At 36.6% G+C, this 26,650-nt stretch overlaps 1 protein-coding gene across 3 annotated transcripts in view; it reads right to left on the minus strand.

The window, feature by feature from the left end:
- Dpp10 (dipeptidyl peptidase like 10) overlaps positions 1-26,650 on the minus strand; it is a 1,484,741-nt gene that overhangs the window by 28,859 nt on the left and 1,429,232 nt on the right. For all 3 annotated transcript variants that reach the window (XM_041649248.1, XM_041649247.1, XM_041649249.1), the window contains exons 14-19: positions 25,482-25,573; positions 24,392-24,439; positions 19,808-19,929; positions 18,458-18,505; positions 9,050-9,148; positions 8,873-8,942 (exon numbers count right to left, since the gene is read on the minus strand). In XM_041649248.1, the coding sequence (XP_041505182.1) occupies positions 8,873-8,942; positions 9,050-9,148; positions 18,458-18,505; positions 19,808-19,929; positions 24,392-24,439; positions 25,482-25,573 (479 nt within the window). The remainder of the gene's footprint in view (positions 1-8,872; positions 8,943-9,049; positions 9,149-18,457; positions 18,506-19,807; positions 19,930-24,391; positions 24,440-25,481; positions 25,574-26,650) is intronic.

Below are 26,650 nucleotides of genomic sequence, written 5' to 3' on the forward strand. Positions count from 1 at the left end.
AAGAGCAATGTGGGGCCTGTTTCTACTCTTAAACTCTGCTAGGAGCAAGACCACAGGAGGTGTGGCTTGAATTTGGGGAGAGAAAGAGCAACAGCAGGAGTAGAGCTAGTGACCCAACAGGGCAGTATGGAAGCATGGTGACTGATCTGGCAGAAATGAAGATAGTCTGATCTTACTATCAGAATCTAAAAGCAACAAACCCCAAGAACTGAAATTGTCCTGAAGAACCTCATGCAAGAAGAAAAAGAAGACTCTCAGCCTGAGCAGAGGGGAGGAGTGTTTGTCTCCCTGCAAGAAATTTCACACAGTTCTAAGAACTTGACAGACCAGCTTGCAGGATGAGAGTGGAGCTAAGAAATGGTTGTTCAGGCCAACATGGCAACACTCTGCCCAGGACTCCTTAGATGTGCATATACCTGGTCCAGAAAATCAAGTTTAATTTTTCTTCAGGAAATTAGAGATGGGCTAGAAGAAGCCACTAGATTTCCTTACCCCTCTTTCTGACGTGGCCACATTGAATATTTCTTTATTTTTTATTTTTATTTGCCTTTTCTTCTAATAGTTCAGATGTTCATTGGCTTCTCAAGGATGGGGGGCCCATGCTTGACTTCCTGGGGCATGTGTTTGTTGTCCCCAAGTTTGGTACCAAAAATAGAAGACTATACCTTTACAAAATAAGCAAGTGACAATTTCTCAACAACCTCAGTAAAAATGTAATTAATTGATCATGGGACTCCTGTGAGTACAGTATTGAGACACAGAATTCCCAAGATAGAGATCAGGAATGGGGGTGAATTAAGAGTGAATCCACAGACACTCATTACATACTGTTAGACTACAGACCCACTAGGAGCCTGCCACTCAGGACTGTTTCCTTCTGGGACTGTTAGAGAACTCAGGCCTGGCCAGAAACCAAAAAGAGGGTAGCTACCCAGAGCCTAAGCAATGCTGAACTTCAGTCCCAGCCAGTGTGGGACTCAATGCTCACCTCCGTGACACCTGGGGTTCTGCTGAGTTTATGAGGGGTGCAAATTTACAAAAGCCTGACACTCCATCTGCTCTGGAGAATTGAGGGATCTGTCTGTCCCTTCAGAGCTCACTATCATGCTACACATGGCAGTGATCTCTCCAAGGGCTCTCTGGATTTTGAAAGAAGCCTCTGCTTTCAAGGTCATGGTGCTCTCCCTGCCTCTTTACTGATTCTCTTCTTCTTCAGGGTATGACCATGGATGTCCATGACTATGAGACTCTCTTCTAATAAATCTTAGCTGAAGGGTGACCGTGTGTTAGCTCTGGTCTACAAACCTTTGCTCAGTCAGGCCACACTCTAAAAGAACTTCTAAATTCCTTGACTTTATGTTTATGCAAACCTTGAAAGTGTACTTTGTTCTTGATAGGGCATTGTGCAAATTCTGGTAGTTACACCATTTTGTTTTCCTACTCATCTAGCTGGATTCTATGAATTAATTTGTCAATGAAAATCTGGATGTATAACCCAGATTTCTAATCTTATAGTACTTTTCTGTATAAAACAAACAACAACAACAACCACAACAAAACAGCAAGACAATGCTAACAATGAACAGTGGACAATAGCGGAACCATCTAACAAATCAATACACTGAGACACAGAAGTAAAGAATCTACAAAATTAGATAATTAGAAAACGTCAGCTTTTAGCAATAACACTCGCTCAGAAAATATTCATTTAAATGTTAGGCATATGAGGCTCATTTCTACAAACGCAGAGAAACCAGAATTTTTAGTCAGCATAGTCTTAAGAGATGAAGATCCTGAATGCCCCTTACTTGTCTACACTATTTTGAGCCTTTTTTGTGAGTTTATACATTTCCCTCATTTATTTGTGATTATATTTGTGGTGTGTGTGTGTGTGTGTGTGTGTGTGTGTGTGTGTGTATTCACATACAGAGGTCATAGAACAGCTTTCAGGAAGAATCTTTCTCCTTCCACCTGGGGGATCAAGCTCAAGTCTTAAGGGTTGGTGGAAAGCACCCTTACTCACTCATTCCTCTCTGTGCTCCCATGCTCCTAATAATGTTTCATCTCTCAATAGATGATCCCTATATGGGATACTACCTATCACTTCTCATCCTCAATTTTCCTCACCTATTAAAAAAAAATTATGATACCTACCCTGTCCTCATCCCAGTATGTAGGAAAATTACTTTCTAAAGAAAATGTGTCATGAATTGCACATTAAATAGGCAGGCATATTTGAGGTCCCATATCAGGTGTGGGATACTTCATATGTGATAAAGGAGTTGGCATCGTCATAGAAGACACATAACAGTGCTTCATGTGCAATGGTTCCCAGAGCATCAGCATTTAGAGGCAATGGATGATGCTTTTTACAGTTACTATTTCAGCATGCATTAAGACCACAATAAAAATGCTTCCAAAATCCCTGACTTCCATGTTTGGCTCTTTAGTGTTGCTGTAGTTTGGATCTAAAATGAGCTCTGCAGGTCCTAGTGCCAAAGACATGGTCCCCATTCAGGGACACCCGTTGGAGGTATTTGAAGGTCAAAGGCTAAGGTCTAGAGGGAGGTCTTGGATTCATTGCAGAGTCATCTTCAAAGGATTGTGAACTGTGAAGTGGGAATAACACAGAAACAAAGGAGCTTAACTAGAGTTAAATCTCTTCAGATTCAATTCTGTATCCATTGATAATCATCCAGTAATTATTTATAATATGGCAAAATCTGCCAGCTGGACATGATAGGTAGTATAAGAAGCAGAGGGATTGACATAAATAAATAAATACAATTCAATTTCAGGAAATAATTTTGCTCTGTTCATGATTCTGGGAACGGCAGACTTGACATATTCTATTCTTAGCTTTCTCCTGTTAAGATAGGAACAAATTATGTGCAGGCATGTTTCTCTGAGAACTAGTCATAGGTGATTGAGGAGATGCTTTAGTGGATAAAGAACTTTACAGGCAGACTGAAGTTTAGACACTTAGCACCAAGTTAAAAGGCCAAGCCAATATGGTGGCCTGCTAATCATCCCAGGCTCTAGAGACAACTCAGGAAACAGTTTCCCTGGGTAAATTGAGGAGCTGGACCTAGCAAACACTTCAGAGAGAGACCCTTGAGACAGAGAGTGATTGAGAATGAGAGTTGATGCTGACCTTCAATGTTCCACATGTTCCCACACAAAGGTACATTTATAAGAACATGAAACTGCATATAAACGTCATACATGAATGGTGTCTATACATATTCAGAATGATATGTATAAAATGAAATAATAGTAGTTGATGTTAATTCTTATTTGCATAAGAATATATGTTCATTAGTAAAATTATGAAGTCAAGTGAGAAGATGCATAAGGCTCAATTTTTAGCATCATTCAGAAAATCTAAAGAAATGAGAGACTGATTCACCTAGAAGGCTAAATTAATATATGTTGTAAGTGCTCAAATTCTTTATGCTCCAATCTTTCTTGAATTCACCTCATTCTGGAAAACCTTTATGGTTGAATGACCCATTTGCTTTTTGATTTTTGATCATTCTTTTATGAATTCTGTCATTATTCATGGGGCATGACTAATGTTCCAATAAGTGTCCTGAGGCAGCATGATACAAAGGAGTTAACTGGTCAACAAATGGATGAGTGAAACTACAATAATATTTTATTTATATTTTAATAAATAAATTTTGCCTACATATCAGAAGGGCAAAGCTAAGCCACTAGATGTCAGGCAGTGGTGGCATACACCTTTAATCCCAGGATTTGAGAGACAGAGGCAGATAGATCTCTGTGAGTTCAAGGCAAAACTGGGCTACACAAGATCAATGCAGAAACAAAATCAGGTCACTATGGCTCACACCTTTAATCCCAGAACTGGTGAACCATATGCCTTTATTCCCATCACTAGAGGGAGAGGAGCTTAGTCTGCTTAATCTGTGGTCACCCATCCTTGGTAAAGGTTAAGTCTTCTCTAATGGCTTGGCTACTTTGCTTTTCTGGCTTTCTGGTTGAGCCACAATATCTGTCTCTGGTGTTTTATTAATTGTGCTACTGATTATTCTCTGCTATGGTTACATATCAAAAACAAGGACATGCAAAGAAATATCTAGAAATATGTCTTTAAACATCACTAGAACATTTTTCAGTTGGGCAAAGAATGTGGCAGCATGAGCAAATATACATTGAGCCAAGATCAAAGAGACGTACTTGGCTGTTATCAAGTGTTTTCTGATATCTAGAGGAGCTAGTTTCTGGTGGCTGCTGTGAGGGTCACATCATCCAGGTGTAAGTCCCAGCATTTGTCCTCACAGAGGGCAGATAAACAACAGAGAAAGAGGGCTTGGAGGGACACTAATGGACAGAAAAGTCAAGCAGAAAGCAAAGTGGTCACCTAGAACAGAAGTACTCAGATAGGTAATCTACAGTTACAGAGCTTTAAGAGTGTAAACTTCCAGGAAACAAAATCAATCAAAAGATCAGGGCAAGAGATACAGTCTTATGACCTCAATGACAATTATGCTATTGATTAGTTGAATGACTGATTGGTATACTGTGTGTGTGAGAGAGAGGGGGGTGGGGTCTCTTGTATCCTAGGCTGGCCTCAAACTTAAATTGTAGATCAGAAGTGACCTTCGATTTCTGATCCTCTGGTCTTCACATCCTGAGTGTTGGGGATACAGCCTGTACGATCAGTCCTGGTTTATGCAGCACTGGGGCTGGAAGCCAGGCTTCATGCATCCAATACAAGCAATTTATGAACTGAACAATATTTCTAACACCCCAATCAGCTGTACACCAAGCTCTTCAGGCCAAGAAAAGATTTCTGTCTCTTTGTAGACCAGATCCACTGCACAAAACAACAAAAATCAAGATGCCAAGTCATCCTCTATTCCTGAAAAAGTAGAAGAAGCCTGGCTATTTTCTGCTGAGCAATGTTTAAACCATAACTACTGAAAAACACAATCAACTATTACAGTTTTATAAAGGGAAGTCTTATCATAACTAGAAAATAAGGTTTATATCTAGGAGGAAAAAGTGTCTCCTTCAGTTCTAAGCAATTTCTCTCACTCCCTATGCAGTGGGATTTTCCAGTTATAAATGAAATGAATTAAGGCCACTTTCAGAAAAGTGACTAGAGATAATCATATTAGGCAAGTTGAATCCATCTTAGATAGGCAAAAAAGGGATTAAAAACACCTTTATGCTTGCCATTGTCTATTTAGATGTCTTACCATAAAGTTCTAGAAATGATTATGTTAATTAATAGAAATTAAAACATACATTATTGGGTTATATGTGACATACTTTGCCCAATTTTAGATAACTGATATCTTAAAACCTAGGAGTCAGGAATTGAGTAGATTAATATATAATGTGAGAAGTATCTGAAGGCAGAAACTGGAGACAGAATCAAATAACTGCTTGCAGTCTTTGCTTGAGCCGGTCAGATTGCAACAATATAAATTCAATGAGCCTGACTATACTACTTCATCTGATCTGGTAGCATTCACTTATTAAATAACTTTCTAGGTCCTATATCACACATCTCATATTTATACTTTTATATTTAAATGTGTAAAATATAACTATCTTTAATAAAAGTATGATTATACTTACAACCTATTAATCACTATCTGAAAGTGTTTATGTCCCAGATAATATTATGTTTTTATACAATTTATTAAGCAACTATGCTTATACTTAGAATTTATTAAACACTAAGTGCCCAGATAACACTTTCATTTTGTATAAATAATATGCATATAAAATTTGTTGCACACTGTGCATATGTAAGGACACACTATTAGCCCCAATTTGTTTACAATATAACAGCAGCTTAACTATTAAGCAGTGGATTGGAAATCCTGACAGCTCTAATTGGAAGCCAGTCTCAGCCAACATATTTACTACTGTGCTTCTTAAAGGAGACTCAGATGGTCCTTTCCATGCGCCAGATTTTTGCATCAACTTTTTGATTTAAAGTTATCATTGTAAGTAGTCAGAATCAACCCAATGAAAGGGAAAGTTTGAAGCCAAGAAGATCAAGTTAGCACCTCTCCTTAAATAGAAACCACCTGAAGGTCTGGTCTGCTATCCACAGTGAGTTCCTCATCCTTGCAGCAGGTAGGCATGGAAGCACAAATAACAGCCTCTGCATCTGTCTGAATAAAGGAATCAATCCACAAATACAATGTCATCCCCTATCTTCCATCTTAAAGGTCATGGTACCCTCTTAGAACCCTTTTCCTAAGGAAACATTAATTCTTAGTGAACTTTTGACAACAACAAGGACAACAAAATCCCTATTGCTGAAGGACAAGGTGACTGTAATATAGGAGTGTCCTCCTAGTCAAAATGCCATTGTTTTCAATTTTGCTGAGCCTGCTTATAGGAGAAGAGGATCATGGGACACTCACCCAAGCGTTCACCCACCCTTACCAGTTACATGCCATCCTGTTTCAACTTCATTGGCACAGATTGGGGGAGAGACTGGAGTATATAAGTTGAGAATGGTGAGGGGCATGTTGCCAGCTGAATTCATCAAACCTGCTGGGAGCAGACTATCCAGTGTGGCTGTTTTAAGGTTGTGGGAGCTGGAATACAATTGGTTCCATATCTCATAGTGAGTGGCACTATTTAGAGCTATGGCTTTGTGGGAGTGGGTAAGGCCTTATCAGAGGAAGTGTGTTACCATGGGGACTGGCTTTGAAGTTTGCTATGCTCAGAATACTTCCTATTGCCTGTAAGATGTACGACTCTCAACTCCAGCATCCTGTCTGCTTGCATGCTGCCATGCTTCCCACCATGATGACGATGGACTAAACCTCTGAAACTGGAAACTGGTCCCAATTTCCTTAGAAGAGTTGACATGGCATAGCTGTCTCTTCACAAAAATAAAAATCCTAATTAAGACATTTGCTCTTGTGTGAAATCCCTCCCCCACTACTATAAGTAAGCCTATAAATTCATTGGCTCCTCCTAGGACTGGAGAAATCATATGTAAGTTTGTTTTGAGATATTAGGAGAGGTGGATGTTGTTTTTGTCTCTCCCAGGGAAATTATGATAACAGTGAATAAGACAAAAATGCTTGATTTTCCAAGTTTTCTCAATTTCATGCAATTAATATTTCCCTCAATATGTTATATGCATACACAAGAACTGATGAAAGGGAAGAGCAGCAAAAGAATTAGTAAAGAATAAGTGAAAGGTGCCTGAGAAAGCTACCACTAGAATTGCAGTTCCTTCTGGTTATCAGGGTCAGAAAACTGTCTGTACCTGAGCTAGATCTCTCAAATCTCTCCGAAATATCCCCAGTTTGAAGATAGTACACAACTCTAATCCCAGAGTCGGGAGGTAGAAAGATGTGGATCTCTGAGGCTACCTGCTCAGCCATCCTAGTCTGCTTGGCAAGTTCTTGACACATGAGAGACTCTGCCTCCACCAAAAAAGAAAAGGTGAATAGATATAAGGAAGACATCATGCATTGACTGATATTGACCTCTGACTTACATACCCGCACACACAGTGGCATATTAGTTACATAAGTAAAATATCTAAATACAGTCATTGCAAACCATCACTCCAAGTTTATGAATCATATATATTATGGGGAACACAATGGAGACATGGAACAAAGTGTGTGATTCATTTTATTTAACCTAGAAAGGTGGCATATTATAGGCTGAATTACTATGTCAGAGTTAGGTCACTTTTCTAAAAAAACCACAGAGAGTAAATGGCAAATTAGACTTGGAACAAAAGCAGGCTAAACTTTGGAGTAATCATCCTGAAATAAGTAAACACAAGACACTTTCATATTTTCACATGCCTACTAATGTCCTGAACAAAATTCTGGATAGCATAATGTGTTGTGGACCAACATGGTACCAGGTTTCATAGCAAATCAGAGCCTTAGATACTCAAGGCTCAATGAGTATCAGTTACTATGAGATGTTATGGTCACTATACTGAAGTCCATATTCCCTGATATTACAAAAAGTATGAGTAAATTCAGATCTAAGGCACAACATTACAAACCTCAGGTTTCTTAAGCACAGACTTACTTTCTTTGATCACAAGGCAAGGAATATGAAATTAAAGGGTATCAAAGACTATTTTTTTGTTTAAAAATGAAAATAAAAGTTTGTTTGTTGTCGCAAAAATACTGACCAAGAGCACAATGCTTCAATAATTACTAAGCAGACATACACAAACCAAGATACCTGATGACACTATTTTCAGTGACAGTATCAGACTCATTACATGGTTAAAGCTGTACCAAAAATTTGAACAATCTCAGACAATATTCAGTGATGGTCTCCATGAGGAGTCCATATAGTTGTTAGCCTTCCTAGTTGTGGTGTAGAGTTTTTAATCTACCTACTTGAAACAAACTAGAATCATTTTGGAAGAGCAATTTTCTAAATCATGTTGGCCTCTGGATATGTCTGTAAGGGATAGCATTGTTGATTGATGTGGGAAGACTCGTTCCACTGTGTGCAGTAGCATTCCCTAGGCAGGTGGTCTTGAACTGAATAATAGTGGAAAAATTCATCAGAGCACAGTTAAGCAAACAATTATTTGAATGCATCTCTTTGCTTTTGACTTTGGATGTGAAGCAAGTAGCTGTTTGAAATATCTGACTTGACTCTTCACAATGAAGGCTGTAATTTGGACCTACTAACCCAAATAAACCCTTTCCTCCATAGGTTGCTTTCCTCAAGATATTTTACCCCAACAAAAGAAGTGAAACCAGGACAGTAGTTAGGTAAGAATAAATCTTTTGTTCATTTAATGAATCTGCCATCTGAAGCACAAGAACATAATTATGAAATCTTTAGATCTACGTATTTCAATAAAAAATTAAATACTTACATTATTAAAAGAAGAGGATACTGGTTTTTCTCCACAAAATCTTTGGGAAAGGACAACTGTAAAGGAAGTTCTTTTAAAGAAAGAGCAAAATATTAAAGATGGAAACTCATTTAAATGTAAAAGTGTAAGATTCAGAGAAAGCTATTCTTGAAGGCTGCAGCATGTGCCAACGTTTACCGTAGTCATCTACGTGAAGGATTCTGATTTCTGACTTGGCGAGCTTCTTCTTCTGGATAGTTTCTTTCATCAGAGAGTTGCTTTCCAAGATGAAATACTCTGAAAAATCAGAGAATAAGTGTCTGGAGAGCATCCACAAAGAGGTTCATTCACTTTATACCCTCCCTGCAAGGCTCACGGACCACTGTGGAGAGGGGAAAGAAAGATCTTACGAATGAGAAATCATTGTAGACCAAAATGAAACAGTGTCTTCTAGACATGACAGATGACAGAAACCATTGCCCTCGAGAAATCACAGCAGCTGTGAGTCCCTGGACAAGGTTAATCCAGTGAGTATACCAGCATGGAGTGTGAAGGGACTCAAAAATCCTCATCAGTTGCCAGGAAGCTATTGACTGCTAATGGAGGGAGAGAAAGTTTTCTTTAAAGGTGTGGGCCTGGATGGTTGATCATGCTCTACTGGATGTCCCCACCCACAAGTATATGAACAACATAAAATGGTCATGGTGGGTTATAGAAAAAGAAAAGGATATGAAGTTGAAGGGATTCATGAAGTGTAGGAGTTGGATTTGGGGTAAGTTAAGGAGAGAATGTTCAAAATACAATGCAAGCATCTATAAAATTCTCAAAACATAAAAAACATTATATTAGAGCATTCTGAATATCCAAAGGGGTGCATAAGCAGCTACCTTCAATTCAATTACTGGAAATCAATCCACCACCACGAACTATCCTCAGGTTGGTGATATCTGTCAGGTACCATACCAAGCATGGAGGGAAAATTCTAGTCTGTTTCTTAAATCACTACAGGGGTCTTCCAACTGAACTTATTCATACTAGTGACTTTCCATCCATTTATTCCAACACATTGGAGTTACCATTTACATTTCAAAATAAAAGTATAATCATAAGTTATCTAGCAGTAAATGAGTTAAAAATTGGAATAATTTGGATACCACTATAAAAACTCAGGAAGACAGCAAAATGTGACCAGTAGGAAACAACCCAGAAATGACCTACAGAGCATCAGTCTCAGATAAGAATGTTAAAATTATAGCCCAACTGTTCAATATGCTGGAAAAAGCACAAAATTGTATGCCAAAAACTAAACATGCAAAATATGAGATATGTGATAATTATAGTCTAAGAGAAAAAATTTCCAAGTGAGACCTACAGAATCTATAGAATATTACATGCTGCAGAACACACTGATGAACTGGAAAATGTAACAAAATACTAACAATCAGTCAAAAATTTAAAAATTTAACTGACAGTCTTGGGAGATGACTCAGTGGGGAAAGGCATGTGTCCCCAAACATTAGTAGACAAGACTGATCCCAAGGACCTTTGTGGTGGAAAAGGAGGGCAAGTTGTCTCTTGACCTGTTCATATGTGCTGTGACATGAGGATGCCACAGAATAGCAAATAAATGCAATTTTTATGTTGATGCACCATAAAAAGCATATAAATAACTTGCTAGATTTTACTTACTTTTTGTGAAATATAAAAATACACTCAGGCCAAGCAGTGGTGGCCAACGCCTTTAATCCCAGGACTCGGGGGCAGAAGCAGGCAGATTTCTGTGAGCTTAAGGCCAGCAAGGTCTACAGAACTAGTTTCAGGATAGCCATGACTGTCACACAGAGAAACCCTTTCTCCAAAAACAAAAAAAAATGGGGGGAGACTTTAGATAGTAAAATAAGTGATCCTTAAGTGTGTGTGTGTGTGTGTGTATGTGCATTTATGTGTACATTTGAGTCTTTGATATTTCTCAGACACATATCATAGCTTTTATTCTAGGGGTCATGTTTTATGTTTTTTTTTATTAACTAGATTCATTCCTAGGGTATTTGAAATGACTTTAAATCTTCATTATGTTTTGTAAGGTACTTGAAAAAATATAGTTAGTTATAGTTATGTGTGTGTGTATGTGTGCATGGTAGATTTGCTCATTTTAACAGTTTGCTTTGTGTTATATAAGTTTTTGCTTATTTTTAAAAATCTTCTTGTACCTGGGCAGTGGTGGTACATGCCTTTTTAATCCGAGCACTCAGGATGCAGAGGAAGAAGGATCTCTGTGAGTTTGAGGCCAGCCTAGTCTAAAGAACAAGTTCCAGGAGAGGTACCATAGCTATACAGAGAAACTTTGTCTCTAAAAACCAAAAACAAACAAATAAACAAAACTCTTCTTGTATATAACTATGTCTTCTGTGAATAAAGTATAAAGACAGGTGCTATTATTATTCTTGTCTATGCCCTGTCTGAGTATTCAGAGTATTGTGGAGAAAGGGTTGTAGGAAGCTAGCTTGCCTCCTTTGATCATACAGAAGCATCTGTCTCTCAGTGTTACTTATAAAGCCAGCTATACTATTTTTGTGGAGACCATCGTCAAATTCAGTAATTCCCTTTACATATTTTGTAGTACCAATTTGAAATTTCTATGATTGTATTATTAAATGTTTGTCAAATTTACCAAGTGTTAGTTTTCTAAATCATTTGTGGTTCTCATAGAGATATGGTGAGTCACATTGATTGGGGGTATTTCAGCAACATGGAATGAGCAAACATTGTATAATATTAGTAAAAATATTAGTCTTTTAATAAATTATTAAATGCAATATCTGGTAAACTAGTTTCATATCTAAATTCCTGAGAAACTTTTTAATTTCTTTTAGTTCTTTTTTTTCTTATTCTCATGTGTGTGTGTGTATGTGTGTATGGAAGGAGGTGCAATAATTATCTTGTAGAAGCCACAGAACAGCTCCATATCTTTCCCAGGGTGCAGTCCACCTTTGTGTTGTTGTCTGAGTCAGGGTCTCTTATGGTCCACAGGGTGGCTTACTGACACAAAGGCTCCTCCAGTCTCCAACTCCACAGACTGAGACTCAGTGTGACCCCACAGTGCACTGCTTTTCTTAAGACCATTCCTGGGACTTGTGCTAGCAAGGGAAACCCTTCACCAACTGAATCTTTTCACCTAGGTAAAGAGGTAAATTTTACTTTAGTTCTGAATTTGGAATATAAATAATAGATGGTATAGGTTTTCTTCCTTTCTTAGATAGGGTGCCCATGATGAATTTGGACACTTTTTTCAATCTGAGTTAATCTTCAATCTGATATTTTTCTACTTCTGCCTCCAAAAATGCTAGGATTAGATGTGTATACTAATATGCATGCCTAGGTCTGTTTCCTGGAATAGCTTGTCTAAATGTCATGGTACATTCATTAAGCATTTTGTGGAATACACAAGTAAATGCTTTTATTTTCTCTTTGCATTTTAAATATATGGTTCCATGGTATTTGGTTTACTTCTTGTCTGATAAGATACATGAACCAAAAGCTACAGAGAAACCCTGTCTCAAAAAACCAAAAAAACAAAAAAAGATACATGTAGTTACATCATTTTATCAATGTTATGTGAAAGGGGGTGAATCTAACCCTTTTCTATTGCTGGTGACCTTTTCTTCCATATCACAGACTTTCTGCATTTGATTTTTCTGTTCATCAGTATGGTTTGGAGTTTTATTCATTTCGTATTTTTAATGATTTTTTTATTGGAGATTCCTGACTATAATTTTATAATTTTCTTTCACAAGTCCTTCTGCCTTTCTGATTACAGACAGAGACAGAGTCTATCACCAACAGAGGTTCAATGACTGATTTCACTTATTTTTATGTAGTTCTGGAAGAGTTTCTTTCTTTCTGTTTTGTTAACATTTCAAATTCTCAAATTTTAGTATTTATTTTAGTAATATCAACTCTGAATTTTGTTTTCATTTAAAATATTTTGTGTTTATTAGTTTCCTTTATAAAATCAAATCCTATCTGTTCTACTGACCAAATGCGTTTTCTATATTTTAATTATCTACTTATTATGCTGGCACAGTTTGCTTTTTCTGGAGATGGAGCACAGGGCCTCACACATGCCATGTGTGTGTTATTTTGCTGGGCTCCATCCTCAGGATCAGAAATCAAGAGAAATAGTCACATTCTACCAGAAGCAAATCATTTCTGTGATATATTTATCTAAGTCATTATATAATTCATAAAAACTTAGGAGTCAATATTGGAATGCAAACCTGATAGGTAGAAAGCAGTGGAGAAACTATGGGATGACTCTTTCTCTTTACCGTTCCAGATCAAAAAGACCAAGAAATCTCCCTAAGCGCATCCTTATCTCCTCCTGTACCTCTCTATCTGGCCCTCCAAATTCCCTATAGCTCATCTGACCAGCCAGTCATGGATTCTGCCCCTTGATTCGAGATTCAACTTTATTAGCAGTCTCAGAGTGTCAGTGCAAATAAATATCCCACAACATTTTTGTATATCTGATTGAATTACGACTTATATGTATGATCCCATTCCCAACAAATTTCTGCATCTAAAATATTTTCCTCAGTAACAAAAATTGTGAAGAATGTGCTATTTGACCTTCCTAAAATTCAGCAACATTATTTAATGTTCTTGAAAATGCTGAAACATTTTCAAAGGAACAATCAAAAATATTCCACAGAAAATATTTAAAGTGTAAATGTATGTTACAAAAAGTTAATCACATTTTTATTTAGATATTTAGTGGCCCATGTGTGTAGCCATATGCATAACAAGGCACATACGTGGAGGTCAGAGGACAACTTTTGGGAGTCCTTTCCTTCCCTTTTGTATGTCTGGGTATAAAACTTATAAGTTTGGCAGCAGGCACTTTTACCCACTAAACAGTTTCACTGGACCTAAAAATTTAAATTCTTATTTTCTGTAGTCCATTAACATTAACTATTTTTACTCCAAACACTAATATAAAAGCACGATGAATAGATAAAAACAGATTATTTTTGCACGTACAGGTTCCAGTGTCACTTGCCAATGTTAGTACAAATGACATGACATTAAAGTTTGTTAAATTTTTGTCTTTATAACTCTAAATACCTATCATATTTAATAGTTTGTTTTATAAAGGTGCACTAATTTATTGTACTTCAATTAATAAATGAATAAGAATTAGTAAATGAATAAGAACATCTAGAGGGACCAATGTGGGGTATTATAGTAGTAATTTCATATAGCTTATTATAAATTACCTGTGGGGAAAAACATAATTACAAGTAAACTAATTATATCACTCTAATAACAGTTGGAATTTTTCTATTAAATTAAATTGAATTAATTTACTCATGAAATAAATGTTTCTCTATGAGCACAGAGAACTAAATTGTAGTTAAAAAAACAAATTTAAGAAAGATTAAAAATGTTTCAAAATAGTATTGAAACACCATAAATTACAATAAATTTAGAAAATAAGTTTAGCAAAAATGACTTGTTTTTGACAAGTGATTTAAAGATGGGGTAATACTAAGACATCCAATTAAGTGTGGAGATAAGGAAGCAAAGAGAAAATAATAAGAAAAGAAATTTTGCAGGAAATGAAAAGGGAGATAAGAATTGAGAAAAGAATAAAAAGGAAGCAATGGAAAGAGATGCAAGGCACACGAAAGACAAGGCAAAGCGAAGGCTGGAAAGAAAGAGACAAGTAAAAGAAACAGGCATACCTAAAAGCAGGCAATGAACAGGTGGTGAGGGCAAAGGAAGTGACAGGAAACCTAGCCTCATCATTTATCTACCAAAATCATGGCGAGCTGAGCCACCCAAAATCACACATTAATGGTATTCAGAAGACAGAAAATGGCATTAAAGAGGGAAGTGTCAATAGCAGGATGTTATTGGTAGTGTAAGCAGAGGAAATACACAGACAGACAGACAGCTGCCCTTTTCCCTGGCCCTTCTATGGGATTCACTGCTTGTCCCAGTAATTGAAAACAAAAACTGCACACCCCAAGGCTGCGCTCTGGGGTGCACCTGTCCTTGTACCACAAACCTTTCAAGCAGTGATCCTCTGCCCACGTTTTTTTTTCACTGTAATACATCTGGATAAATATGGGGGTCAATGGAAGAAAAGGTGTTTCAGACATTAGCTATGTAAAAATATGGTATTTATGTCACATCTGAAGTCCATAGATAAAGGGTTTCTCTGTTATTATACATGGAATGTTTGATCAGGATAGAGCATTTGGAAAATATTAAAACAGAAACAACAAAATTACCTGAAAGTTTCCCATAGAAATGTAAGATAAATGCAAATTGTCTGAATATCTGAATTCAGACAATATCCAAAATACCTTGTGTTTTGTTTTTGGAATAGAATCTTCACCATCCCAAGTTAACCTCGAACCCGTTATATAACTAAGGATGACTTGAACTTCTGATCATCTTGCCTATACTTCTGGAGGGCTGGGATCAGAAGAATGAATCACTACATCCATGTTATGGGGTGCCAGTGATTGTACTTGGGATTTTGTGTATGCTAGGAAGGTATTCTAAAACTTTAGTTTAATTTTCTCAAAATTTTATGCAATCATCTATATATTTATTTTACAAATTTATATTTAGATTTACTTACTTAGCTTTAATTAACAAAAGAAAAATGAAAATATAAAGTTTGGAGGCTGCTTATTTTATGTTCCTAAATGTTCATTGCTCTTTATATTCATAGTGGAAAATTATAAGATCCTCTTCCTGTAGTCACTAAAAAAAGGTTTTGTGTTATTAATTTGTTAGGAAAGATATTGAATGATATTTTATTTACTCTGTTTTCTATTGCTTTCCATGTCAGTTAAATAGTCTTATTTTTCTTTTCCCAATTTTTTTCCTCATGACATATATTACTGCGTGTGGCCCAGAGAACAGTTGAGACTGTCTCATTATGATTTTATTTTTTCAACTCCCAGTCTCCCTTGTCATTAAGTGCAAACTTTGTGTTCCTAATAATTGTCTGTTAAAAGAAAAGCAAGCATATGACCTCTGTCCACTCAGCCAACTAAAAATTATACGTCTTGACCATGAGGCAATCAAAGTTGACTTTTTGGTGCAATACTAGCAATATTTAGTAACTTTTCAGGAGAAATGTCCTGTAATTGTCAATAATGTTATAAAACATAGCTTTGTAACAGTGGGATAAAATTAAATACATATCTCATCAAGAATGTTCTTTGATTCACTTTTTGACAGAGGTCAGATATGCAATGTGACCCCAATGTCAACTATCAGATGTCATAGGTCATATCTATCTCCTGTTGTGTTTTTGTCCTTTTGCTCCAAGGAAAGTGACCCTCACTATTGACTATTAACTTCCGTGTTTCTGCTCTCAGAAGGTGATGATGGAGTCATTTCATACAATGATGTTGTATCTGCAAAATTAAAGCTTCTTGCTGTTTTGTTAACTCTCCTGAAGTTGCTATAACTATCTCTGCTTGGATGCTGCATTTTTAAGTAGGTATGATCTGATTACTGAAATGTTTAACATTAAGTGTAGGCATGGGCTGCTTTTAGACATGTGCTATTTCTATGAATTATGCATATTATAAAATTTAATCAAAATAGTAAGGTGATTTCAATTTAATTCAGTATATAATACCTTCATTCTTACACACACTGCAAATGACCCTATATATGTGCAGAAGTAAAAAGATTCTCACTGTCAAAAAATAATTTTTTGCTATGAGTAGTGAGCAGATTCAATTATTTATCACATCTCCTTTAAGATATATTTTAAAGATGAGGAAAAAAGGAGCCAAGAAAAATTGGAAAAAATGCTGAATTATTTTTCAGCCATAGAAGAAAACACAAATTCAGGATCTATCTTTGTGGGAAGAGGTGATAAGTCTCTATATGGTACAACTTTCTTTCCTTGGAATGGCACATGTCACATTTACACATTTACATCTGTAGCCCCATCTAATAAAGATTGCTATTTCAGAAAATGTGACTCAGGACAAAAGCATGACAGAAAAATATCCTAAGCTCGGACTCCTTCATTTGATTTCTGGTTTTATTAAGTATTAACATAGCTCAATCTAAGTCCTTTTAATCTCTCTTTGACTCAATTTCTTTATATGTAAAGGAAAATAATAAAAGATGATCTCATGGATGTTCTCTGACTTGAATATGTCAACCAGTAAACATTTACTGTTAAGGTAACATTGCTTATGGTGTGGAAGAGATGCACAGTGATCAAGAATGAGCACTGTTTATGAAGAAAACTTGAGTTCAGTTCCCAATACCCACATCATGTAGTTCATGACGTCCCCACCCCTGTAATTCCACTTCTAGAGGATCTGGGTTCCTCTTCTGGCCTCCACTGGCACTCAAACACATCTGGTGTACATTCACATCCACATAAATAAAATTAGACTATACATAATATGATAAATCATTAGAGCATAAGAATTCCGACTTTGTAAATTTAGAAAGCAAAAGAAGAAAATGAAGATGGGAGACAGGGATGAAAAGGAATATAATATAAGAGTTCATTCTACGATCAGCTCAACCGGGAGATGGAAAGATGATTCATCAGTTAAGAGTGCATACTGATCTTTCAGAGGATCTGCATTTTCTTCCTAATACTCACACTGGACAGCTCACAACTGACTGTAAACCCTGTTCTAGGAGATCTAATGCCTTCTCTTAGCCAGCATGGGTACTTATGAACTCATATGCTGTAAGTGCATACAGTAGGTATACAAAACACATACATACACACAAAATAAAAATGAATCAATAAATTTGTAAAAAAAAAATGATTGACTTAATCATATCACTTACTCATTCACTCTATTTAAAGTTTTTTAACATACAACTATCTTATTAGTGAAACCCTAGCCTCTCCTGCATGGGTGGCCAATCAAAAAAAAACTTGAGTGGATATATAAATGAATAACCAAGAATATTCACACGTAAATATATATGTGAATATATATAATGATATCTGCATATTTCATACAAATAAGATAAATAAACCACATAATATATTTTATAATTTTCCAAATATGTTATGACTATCTATGTGCTTCATATTACATTAAGCAAAAGATTAAACATGTTTTTTCTTCCCAGAAAAGAGGGAAACTCATGTACCCTACCCCCAAGACTAATAAGCAAATAAAGTTTTCAATATAAAAAGATATGTTTATGACCTTTGAAGTATGATAATCTCTATAAAAGCTATGGGATGGGTCATAACCTACAAGGGGCTCAAAAATGATCCAAAAACTCAGAGGCAAGAGGGTGGAAACCCAAATAACTGTCAATCTTTCTTTATTGGGTGTAGGTAAAGAAGGTGTCAAGATCTAACATAAACAGTAACTTGATCAAATCAAACCACTACTACTTCTGTTTTATTAACATAAATAAATCGTCTTGAAGGCCTCAAAAAGCATTATTTATGCTAAGGATCCTGTTGAAGAATGTCCTAAAATGCATGACACTCAGAATTAAAACAAACCAAAACAAAAACAAAACTTTGCCTATGATCAAGGCCAAGCTTAATTTTCCAAGCTGTCTTTTTTTGGTACTCACTTGATGGGTTGTCCGTACTGTGGAGACTGACCACTGGGACCCTTGGACCTGGAATTTAAAAACATACATATATAGGATTTTAAAGACATGTAAGGTGACTGGAAAGATGGCCAAATGGGCAAAGGTTCTTGCTGTCAAGACAATGGTTGAAGGAGAGAACTGACTACCTTAAGCTTTCCTTTGACCTCCACATATGTCTCATAGTATGTACACATACATGATACACACATATGCAAGCAATTAAGTAAATATAATAAGACACCTAACTAACTCATGTTATCATGAAGACTACGTGACAGAGTTCCTTTTTCCACATGGAAATATTTTACATCTAAAATACAATAAAAACATAAACAAAATAAGTAATTTATGCTATTAATTTCATTTCAAGGGGATGCATGAATGCCATTTCATATGTGAGAAATACAGTATCACAATAAAGAAAAAAAGAGTCTTTTTAATGCTTCCTTGAAAGATTTCCCAAAACATATCCATGAAAGACTATGGCATGATAACATAAGATGAAAGAAATAAAGCGGTGGAAACCACTGCTCGGCACCTAATGAGAGAGAGCAGAGGAGGTGCTTGTATGCAGATCCATTAACGTGTGTGCAGGGAGAGATCAAAGGACAACCTTGAGAATACCTCTTCAGTTGCCATTCACTTTTTATTTTCTTGAGAGAGTTTCTCTCACCACCATGGAATTTGTCAAGTAGGCGAGGCTGAATACCAGCCAACTCCAGGTATCCCTTGCCTCTCTTTCCTAGCACTGGAATTGCAAGTGCATGCCATCATACTCAACATGATTTTTTTACGTGACTTCTGGGGACCAAATTCAGGTCCTTGTTCTCAAAAAGAAAGCATTTTACCCCTGGAGTTGACTCCTTTGTCCATATTTATCCTAAGTCTCTTAACCTTAAAATTGCTCATTAGGGGGAAAGCAGTTGCTGTTTTTCTTTAAAGACAGATTATTATTGCATTGTGATTTTGTAAAAATAATTGTCTACCTCTTTAGATTCCCCAAGTTCAGATGTCCCTATAGATTGTACATCTACTATAATTCCATACGATTTCTGTTTGAGGGGACTGGAGAGATGACTCAGTAGTTAAGGGCATATATTGTCCTTAGAAAGAACCGAGATTCAGTTTCCAGTTCTCAACTTTAGTAACTCACAACCACCGACTCCAGATCCATGAAATCTGTAGCCCTCTTCTGGCCTTCTCTAAGTGAAACAGTGGAATAAACATGGAATCTCAGCAATTATCAAATTTATAAATACCTACTAACAATGAAACTTGTCAAACCAAGTAGATGGAAGGGATCCTACAGAAAAGCATATACTATCTAACCTTCACAGAATAACAAAAAATGTTGGTTCATGGGACTGAAGCTGGCATCAAAATATGTGCAATCATCTTTCATAAAGTTGCATGAGATGCAATCACGATTCAACGGCCCCTCGGTAGAAGCACTGAAAAAATAAAACAAAAATGAGAAAATTGTTAATATAGCTACTTGAACTTCATGGCATCAACATTAATATATAGTCAAACAGAAAAGTTGCCTTACTTCTTCTATGGAAATACCTTCTAACTTGTGAATCATTCAAAACATACAAAATCAATTTCCATGTTTAAAGTTATGTCATATATATTTTTCTTCTGGGGATAACATTAAAATTATGAAATGTACATATAAGTTGTAGGTGTATATAACTATTAATAAATTCACTGATTTACACAGTATTCCCTACAATTTATTGTTAATTCCATTTTCCCTGTTAATATTTATTTCATTTTTACTTACATGTATATTCACGTGTGTATGTGCATGTGTGTGTGAATACCTGAGGAGGACAGAAGAGGGTGTCTGGGCCCTGGGAACAGAACTGTGGTCCTTTGTAAGTGCATTACAGACTTTTAACTACTAAGCTATCTCCAGCCCCTAAGATTTCTTCATAGATATTTCTATATACAGAATAAAAGACAGAACTTCCTCATAGAAGCACAGATAAAGCAGTCTTTAATAAACAGCAGCCAAAGGATGAATAAATATTTCGACAATTTTCCCAAATGAAGCCCATAAGTTTGTAACCTCAAAACTCTAAACATTATAATACAACATCTTAAATTTTAAGCCCTAGAATCTTAACTAAAGAAGCTACAATTGTGTTTGATAATACATGAAACATTACTGACATATGAGATCAATGGGAGTTTTTTCTTATTTTATGATAATGTTGCTTTAGGTCAGAAAGTTATGACCTTTTATTTAAGATTAAACCACATATCAATACTTTCTATTTTATAAATAGTTCCACGTGCAATATTAGCCTAATCAGCAGATGAAAACATATGCTTTCTCCACTCCCCCGCCTGCCAAAAAAGAGAAGAGAACTCATGATAGATGTCTTTAGAAAGTCTGGGTAGCTGATGGCTCCTGAGGGAAGGAGAGACATTTTCTTGTGCGGTTTAGCCACTGACCAGGTGTCCATGTTCCTATAAATAAACTTAACAAAACTCTCTCTCTCTCTCTCTCTCTCTCTCTCTCTCTCTCTCTCTCTCTCACACACACACACACACACACATATACACACAGCAGAAGGGAGACTTGAGAAGAGCAATAAGACCCTAAGTGAATATGATCAAAAGGCATGCATATATGATAATGTCATACTGTCAGAAGGACAGTATTAGTATTGTGCATAATTAATAGACAGTAAGCAAAAACTTCAAAAAGCTTATTTGAACAAAGTGTTCCCAACCACATTTTAGAATGGTTCACAATTTCATACACACACATGCATGTGTGAATAAGCATGTTAACGATAATGTGTACTGTATGACAATGCTAGGAAAAAGAGAAGAGGTATTAGAATGGATGCAAGGGTGGGAGAAGGAACCCAGGCTTAGTGTTATTTCCTGACCTCAAAGCTACAACTTTATACTTGAAATGCTGTGAGATCATCACAATCCACAGACATACTAGGCACTTAAAACTTCATCCTTCAATGACTTGTGAGATAATCATAGAAATTTATTTGAACTATGGTCATGAATTTTTCCATTTAAACAATTTTTAGGGATAAATTCAGTTATGTTAAATACATCTACAATGATGTTGAACTATTATTCCAAAGAAAATGAGCAAGTTTCTGAGTTACATATACCTTATCAGTGGTAACACTAAGATTTGAAGCTTTTCTCTGTCCTCTTCCATAAAGTTGTTTTCACATCTACGCTCTCTAGAGATTACCTTTGGTATTTAGAACTTATCTATTTAGTGTGTTTATATGTGTAATATGCATTTGTGCTCAGGAACACTCTCGTGTGTGCTATGTGCAGGGCCCAAATGCTGATGTTTGGTGTCACCCGTTATTTCTCCACACTTTAGTTTTTTGGGACAGAGTTTTTCACAGAACCCAAAGCTGGCCATTTCAGCTCTACTGGCTGGCTCACAGCTCCAGGGATCCTCCTGTGTTTCCATTTACCCATCACTGTGATTACAGACATGCACCACTTTTTACATAAGGGTTGGGGATCAGAACTCAGATCCTCATGCTTGTACAGCAAGCTCTTTACCCATTATCTCCCCAGCTACCCTTTACACTACTCTGTTTATGACATTCCTGAAACAAACAAACAAACAAAAATAGAGTGCTATTAGACAAAAATATAAACACTGGGTTTGGTAGCTGTTCTGACTCTTCCACACACTAAATCAACACAGGACATTTTTACAGCTCAAGCAAGATGATGATTGAGTTTTCTGGGTCAAACTACATCTTCCTGTCAAGTCAACTGGCACTTAATGAGTCATGTAAGAGGACACATATTAGCACGATATTTGCTTTCTAGGACAGTCCACTACACCAGTCAGGTCATGAACCATTGACTGCATAGACCCAGTCATGATGCAAGTAACTCAAATCTAAGCAGTTGATATGCTTATAGTCACATTTAGACTGATCAGAGCAAATAGTCTCAAGTATTTCATCCAATGACCCTGACCAAGGTTTGTCTCCAACAGACATTTCGTTTTGTGTTTTTTTTAATGAAAAGAATAAAATATGATCAATTATTTCTACATCTCTAAAATATTGTTCATAGTTGTGGGGGTTAGTTTTTACTGCCAAATTCACATTCTAGAGTCATAATGATGAATTATCTAGATTTGATTGTTCTATGACCATGTCTTTGTGAGATTTCCTTAGTTGCGTTAATTCATATGAAAAGACTCACATTGAATGTGAGGGGTACCATTCTCCAGGGTGTGTGTTCCTGTGCATATCCATTTTTGTGATGGTCAAAGGTTAATGTGAATTACTCCCTCAAGTGTTCCCCCACTCTATTTAATTGGACACAGTCTCTCTCTGAACTAAGAGATTGTCTATTCCAGCTAGTCTAGCAAGCTGGCTTGTTCTGCGGGCCCAATGTCTTCTCCTCTCAAACACAGGATTTTCCTCTAACCAGGTTTTGCATAGTTGGAAATCCAAACTCCAATTACCCTGCTTTCAGTGAGCACTCTATCCCCTGTACTTCATATGCATTTTTACCCTTAAAAGAAAGCTAGGTGACTTGGTAAGAAGGAGAGGTGAAACTTCTTCAAACAGGGTAGATTTCCACTGAGAATAACTATAGCAGTCTTGACATGTTTAAAATAGGCGTGTGAAATGGAAATGAGAAAGTGCATGTAGAATCTGAAAATAATAGACCCTTTGCCTGCCCCAAATAAAAAGTCCTTCTTGTGGGTCCTGCTGAGAGCTGGTAGAATGAGGAGACATTTTAATGCTGACTGGCTGAACTCTTGAGACCTTGATGGATTTAGTTTCACATTTGGGGATGATGGGCAGATGTGAATATTCACAAAGTATTGCTTCATTTTGTTTAAGTAAAGAACATTCTAGACTCAGATAAGGCTACCTTCTACAGAAATCTTATTTAATTTTATGACCCTCAACACAGGAACAAACAAAAAATAATTAGAAAAAGAGAAAAAAGTTATTGCTTGCTTGAATTTGTATTAAAAGTCCCTTCCATCATGCTATTATGTTATACAGGAATAAATTATATTAATGTCACGTTGATTGACGTACAGAAAACTCAACATGAGATGGAGCAGAAGGAAAGATTGCTAGAAAAATATGTAAATGTCTGTAATGTAGGGAGGCAAGAAAAGACACACACACATGCACAAAAAGTAGTGTGAAACTATAAATGTAGAAAAATAAAATGAAGAAGTGACATAGAAATCTCTAGTCTGGGCATAATCCCCCAGGCTTCCAGATGGTCACAGCCAAAGGACCAGAGTAAAATTGTAAACTTCTTTCTTGCAGAGATTGGCCATATTAAAAATTAACCCAGGTTTTTAATGTCTTCCTTGCTGTGTTTTAGTATGAACTAAATTTATAAGGAAGAACCTGAGTTCAACATATAGAACAGATTTGGAAGGCTTACTATAAGTTATCTACTGACGTTCTCACCAATATACTTGAAAAGTATCTTAATTCATGACTTCTATGCCATATTACTATAAAAGCTCTGTGACACTGGTACCCAATTGGAACAAAGTATTTGATGTGACCTGAATCTATGTTCCCTTGTCATGGTCACTTACTCTGGTTCCAGAATAAACTGCTTTTATTCTCTCTGAAGTGAGTGATTTGCCTTTTTTTTTGTCATCAGCAAAACAAAACATACTAAAAACCCACATATGTAAACAGCAAGACAAAAAACCTAAATCCATCTGTAGCTCCCTGTACCTGCTAAGGTTTATGCCCAAGAGACATGACCAAGAGTGTAGGGGTGTCATGTGGGAGGCTGGTTGTTCCCTTGCCATATTGAAAATGAGCTGAGCTTTCCCCACACCTCTGTTATCTTGTGTTCATGGCCTCTGAAAAGTCAACCTAGGGAAAAAGCATTCACACCACCTACCTGTACAGCTGCCTCCCTCGGGGAGAAAACTCTGTGCTCAGAAAGTAACTGTTGGGAGGAAAAATAGCAAGGACATTAGAGGTATATGTATTTCTGTCAACCTTAGTTTTTCACTTGAATTTTCTAACCCTACAAAAAGACAGGCAAGAGCTGTTTTGTTATTCAGTCATGGGAATTTGTTCCAACTGGGAAATGTACGTGTCTTGTTTTGTAAAATAATCACTCTACTTCATAATCTTTCCCGAAGTCTGAAGAGTATGTGACAGGGACTGGGTCTGTGCAGTGTCTGTGAACGAAGCAAAGACATCAGCTTTAAGATTTATTTGTATTTACGCGTATTTGTTCATATGTGTATTTCTATTCATATGTGTATTTCTATTCATATGTGTATATCTGTTCATATCTGTATATCTGTTCATATTTGTATTTCTATTCATATGTATGTATCTGTTCATATGTGTATATCTGTTTATATCTGTATATCTGTTCATATCTGTGTTTCTATTCATATGTATATATCTGTTCATATGTGTATATCTGTTCATATCTGTATATCTGTTCATATCTGTGTTTCTATTCATATGTATATATCTGTTCATATGTGTATATCTGTTCATATCTGTATATCTGTTCATATCTGTGTTTCTATTCATATGTATATATCTGTTCATATGTGTATATCTGTTCATATGTGTATATCTTTTCATATGTGTGTATCTGTTCATATCTGTGTTTCTATTCATATGTATATATCTGTTCATATGTGTATATTTGTTCATATGTGTATTTCTATTCATATGTGCATGCAAGTGGAGGAGGCAGAGGCCAGCAGAGGGTGGCAGGTTCCCCTGGAGCAGGAATTATGAGCAGTTGCAAATCTCCCAATATGGGTGCTGGGAACTGAACCTGGGTCCCCTGCAAGAACAGTCTACTGTCTTGCTCCAAAAAAATGCTTCCAAAGAGAGGGTCGCTGTTACATGAGTAGCTTATTTGAACAAGAGCTTTGATAAAAAAAAATATTCTCTTATAATGTAAAAGATTACACTTGACAATGCTGATGGCAGCCATGTAGAGAAGCAAAAACAATCACATTTTTTGAGTTGTTTCATCATAGGCCAAGATCCGTATCACTTCCCAGTTTCCTGATGTCAGATGCCGCACTGTAATTTGCTCATTTTTGCTCTGCAAAAAATAAAATTGAAAATATTGATTTCTCATTTTTACTTAAACAGTGTCCCTGTGGTAAACAAAAAACAATACTGGCAGCCTTTGCTTCATCTAATTCTTTCTCAACTAACATCCAGTTTCCTACATTAAAATCAAGGACTCACACGTGTTCTAATAAAAAGACCATGGCGGGACAGTCCCTTTCTCCCTGAGCTATAAGTAAACAATTCAGGAAGTGCCAGGTAGCCATGCAACTGAGAGTTATCATGAGCGAAGCACTTGGCTCCACCGTGACGTCTATAGACAGAGGGGGCAGCTGGGCAGTTGGACAGCAGTGTCGTAGCAAACGTTTCCAAAGAAACCTTGCTGCAACCCAGCAATGCCTTTTATTCTTGTCCTTCCTTATGAGTGTACTACCATAACATTTGGTAAGTTATATAATACTCAAGCCAGGACAAGGCCATATGCTTCCACAAACATTTTTCTCTTCTTTTCTGTGTGAGAAATTGCACATGCTCATGACATCTCAGTCCAGCACACATTGATCTGATCAGGCTAATTGCCTGTCCTTCACTACAGACAAATACCATTTCTTGGCAAAGGCTTCTTAGCTTTGAAGTAGCCAAATTTTAGTCAGCCACACTCATCTCGCGACAAAATGCTAGAAGTTGTTCATCCACAGACTCTATCTGTGGTCCCCACATTTTTATTCTTAAAAATTAAACTTCCTTATGTCTCCAGAGGCATGTGGCTGAGGAATCACCTGGGGCTGGGGCTCTTAGTCATAGGACACACATGTGCTCTTCACCTGTGATGACTTTCTTGCCTGTGTTTGTTTTTGAGACTGGAGATCACTTTGCCCTATGCCACAGACTCCTGATTGCTGGATATCAGGCATGTGTGACTCAGGCTCTGGAGCACTGGATTGCAGGAATGTGTCAACATGCATGACTGGTATTGCTTTTCTAACATCTGCCCTAATTTAGAGTCCGCTGGCAACGTCAGATTCCCTGGCACCTCATTTTCATGTTTTCTCCTTGACACTTATTTTTTCTTATTTTTTTGTTTTTTGTCAAATGGTACCGTACTTTT

This window comes from Microtus oregoni, unplaced genomic scaffold (genome assembly GCF_018167655.1).
Source record: "Microtus oregoni isolate MIOR12 unplaced genomic scaffold, Mior012 000003F_ref0000135, whole genome shotgun sequence".
Taxonomy (NCBI): Eukaryota; Metazoa; Chordata; class Mammalia; order Rodentia; family Cricetidae; genus Microtus; species Microtus oregoni.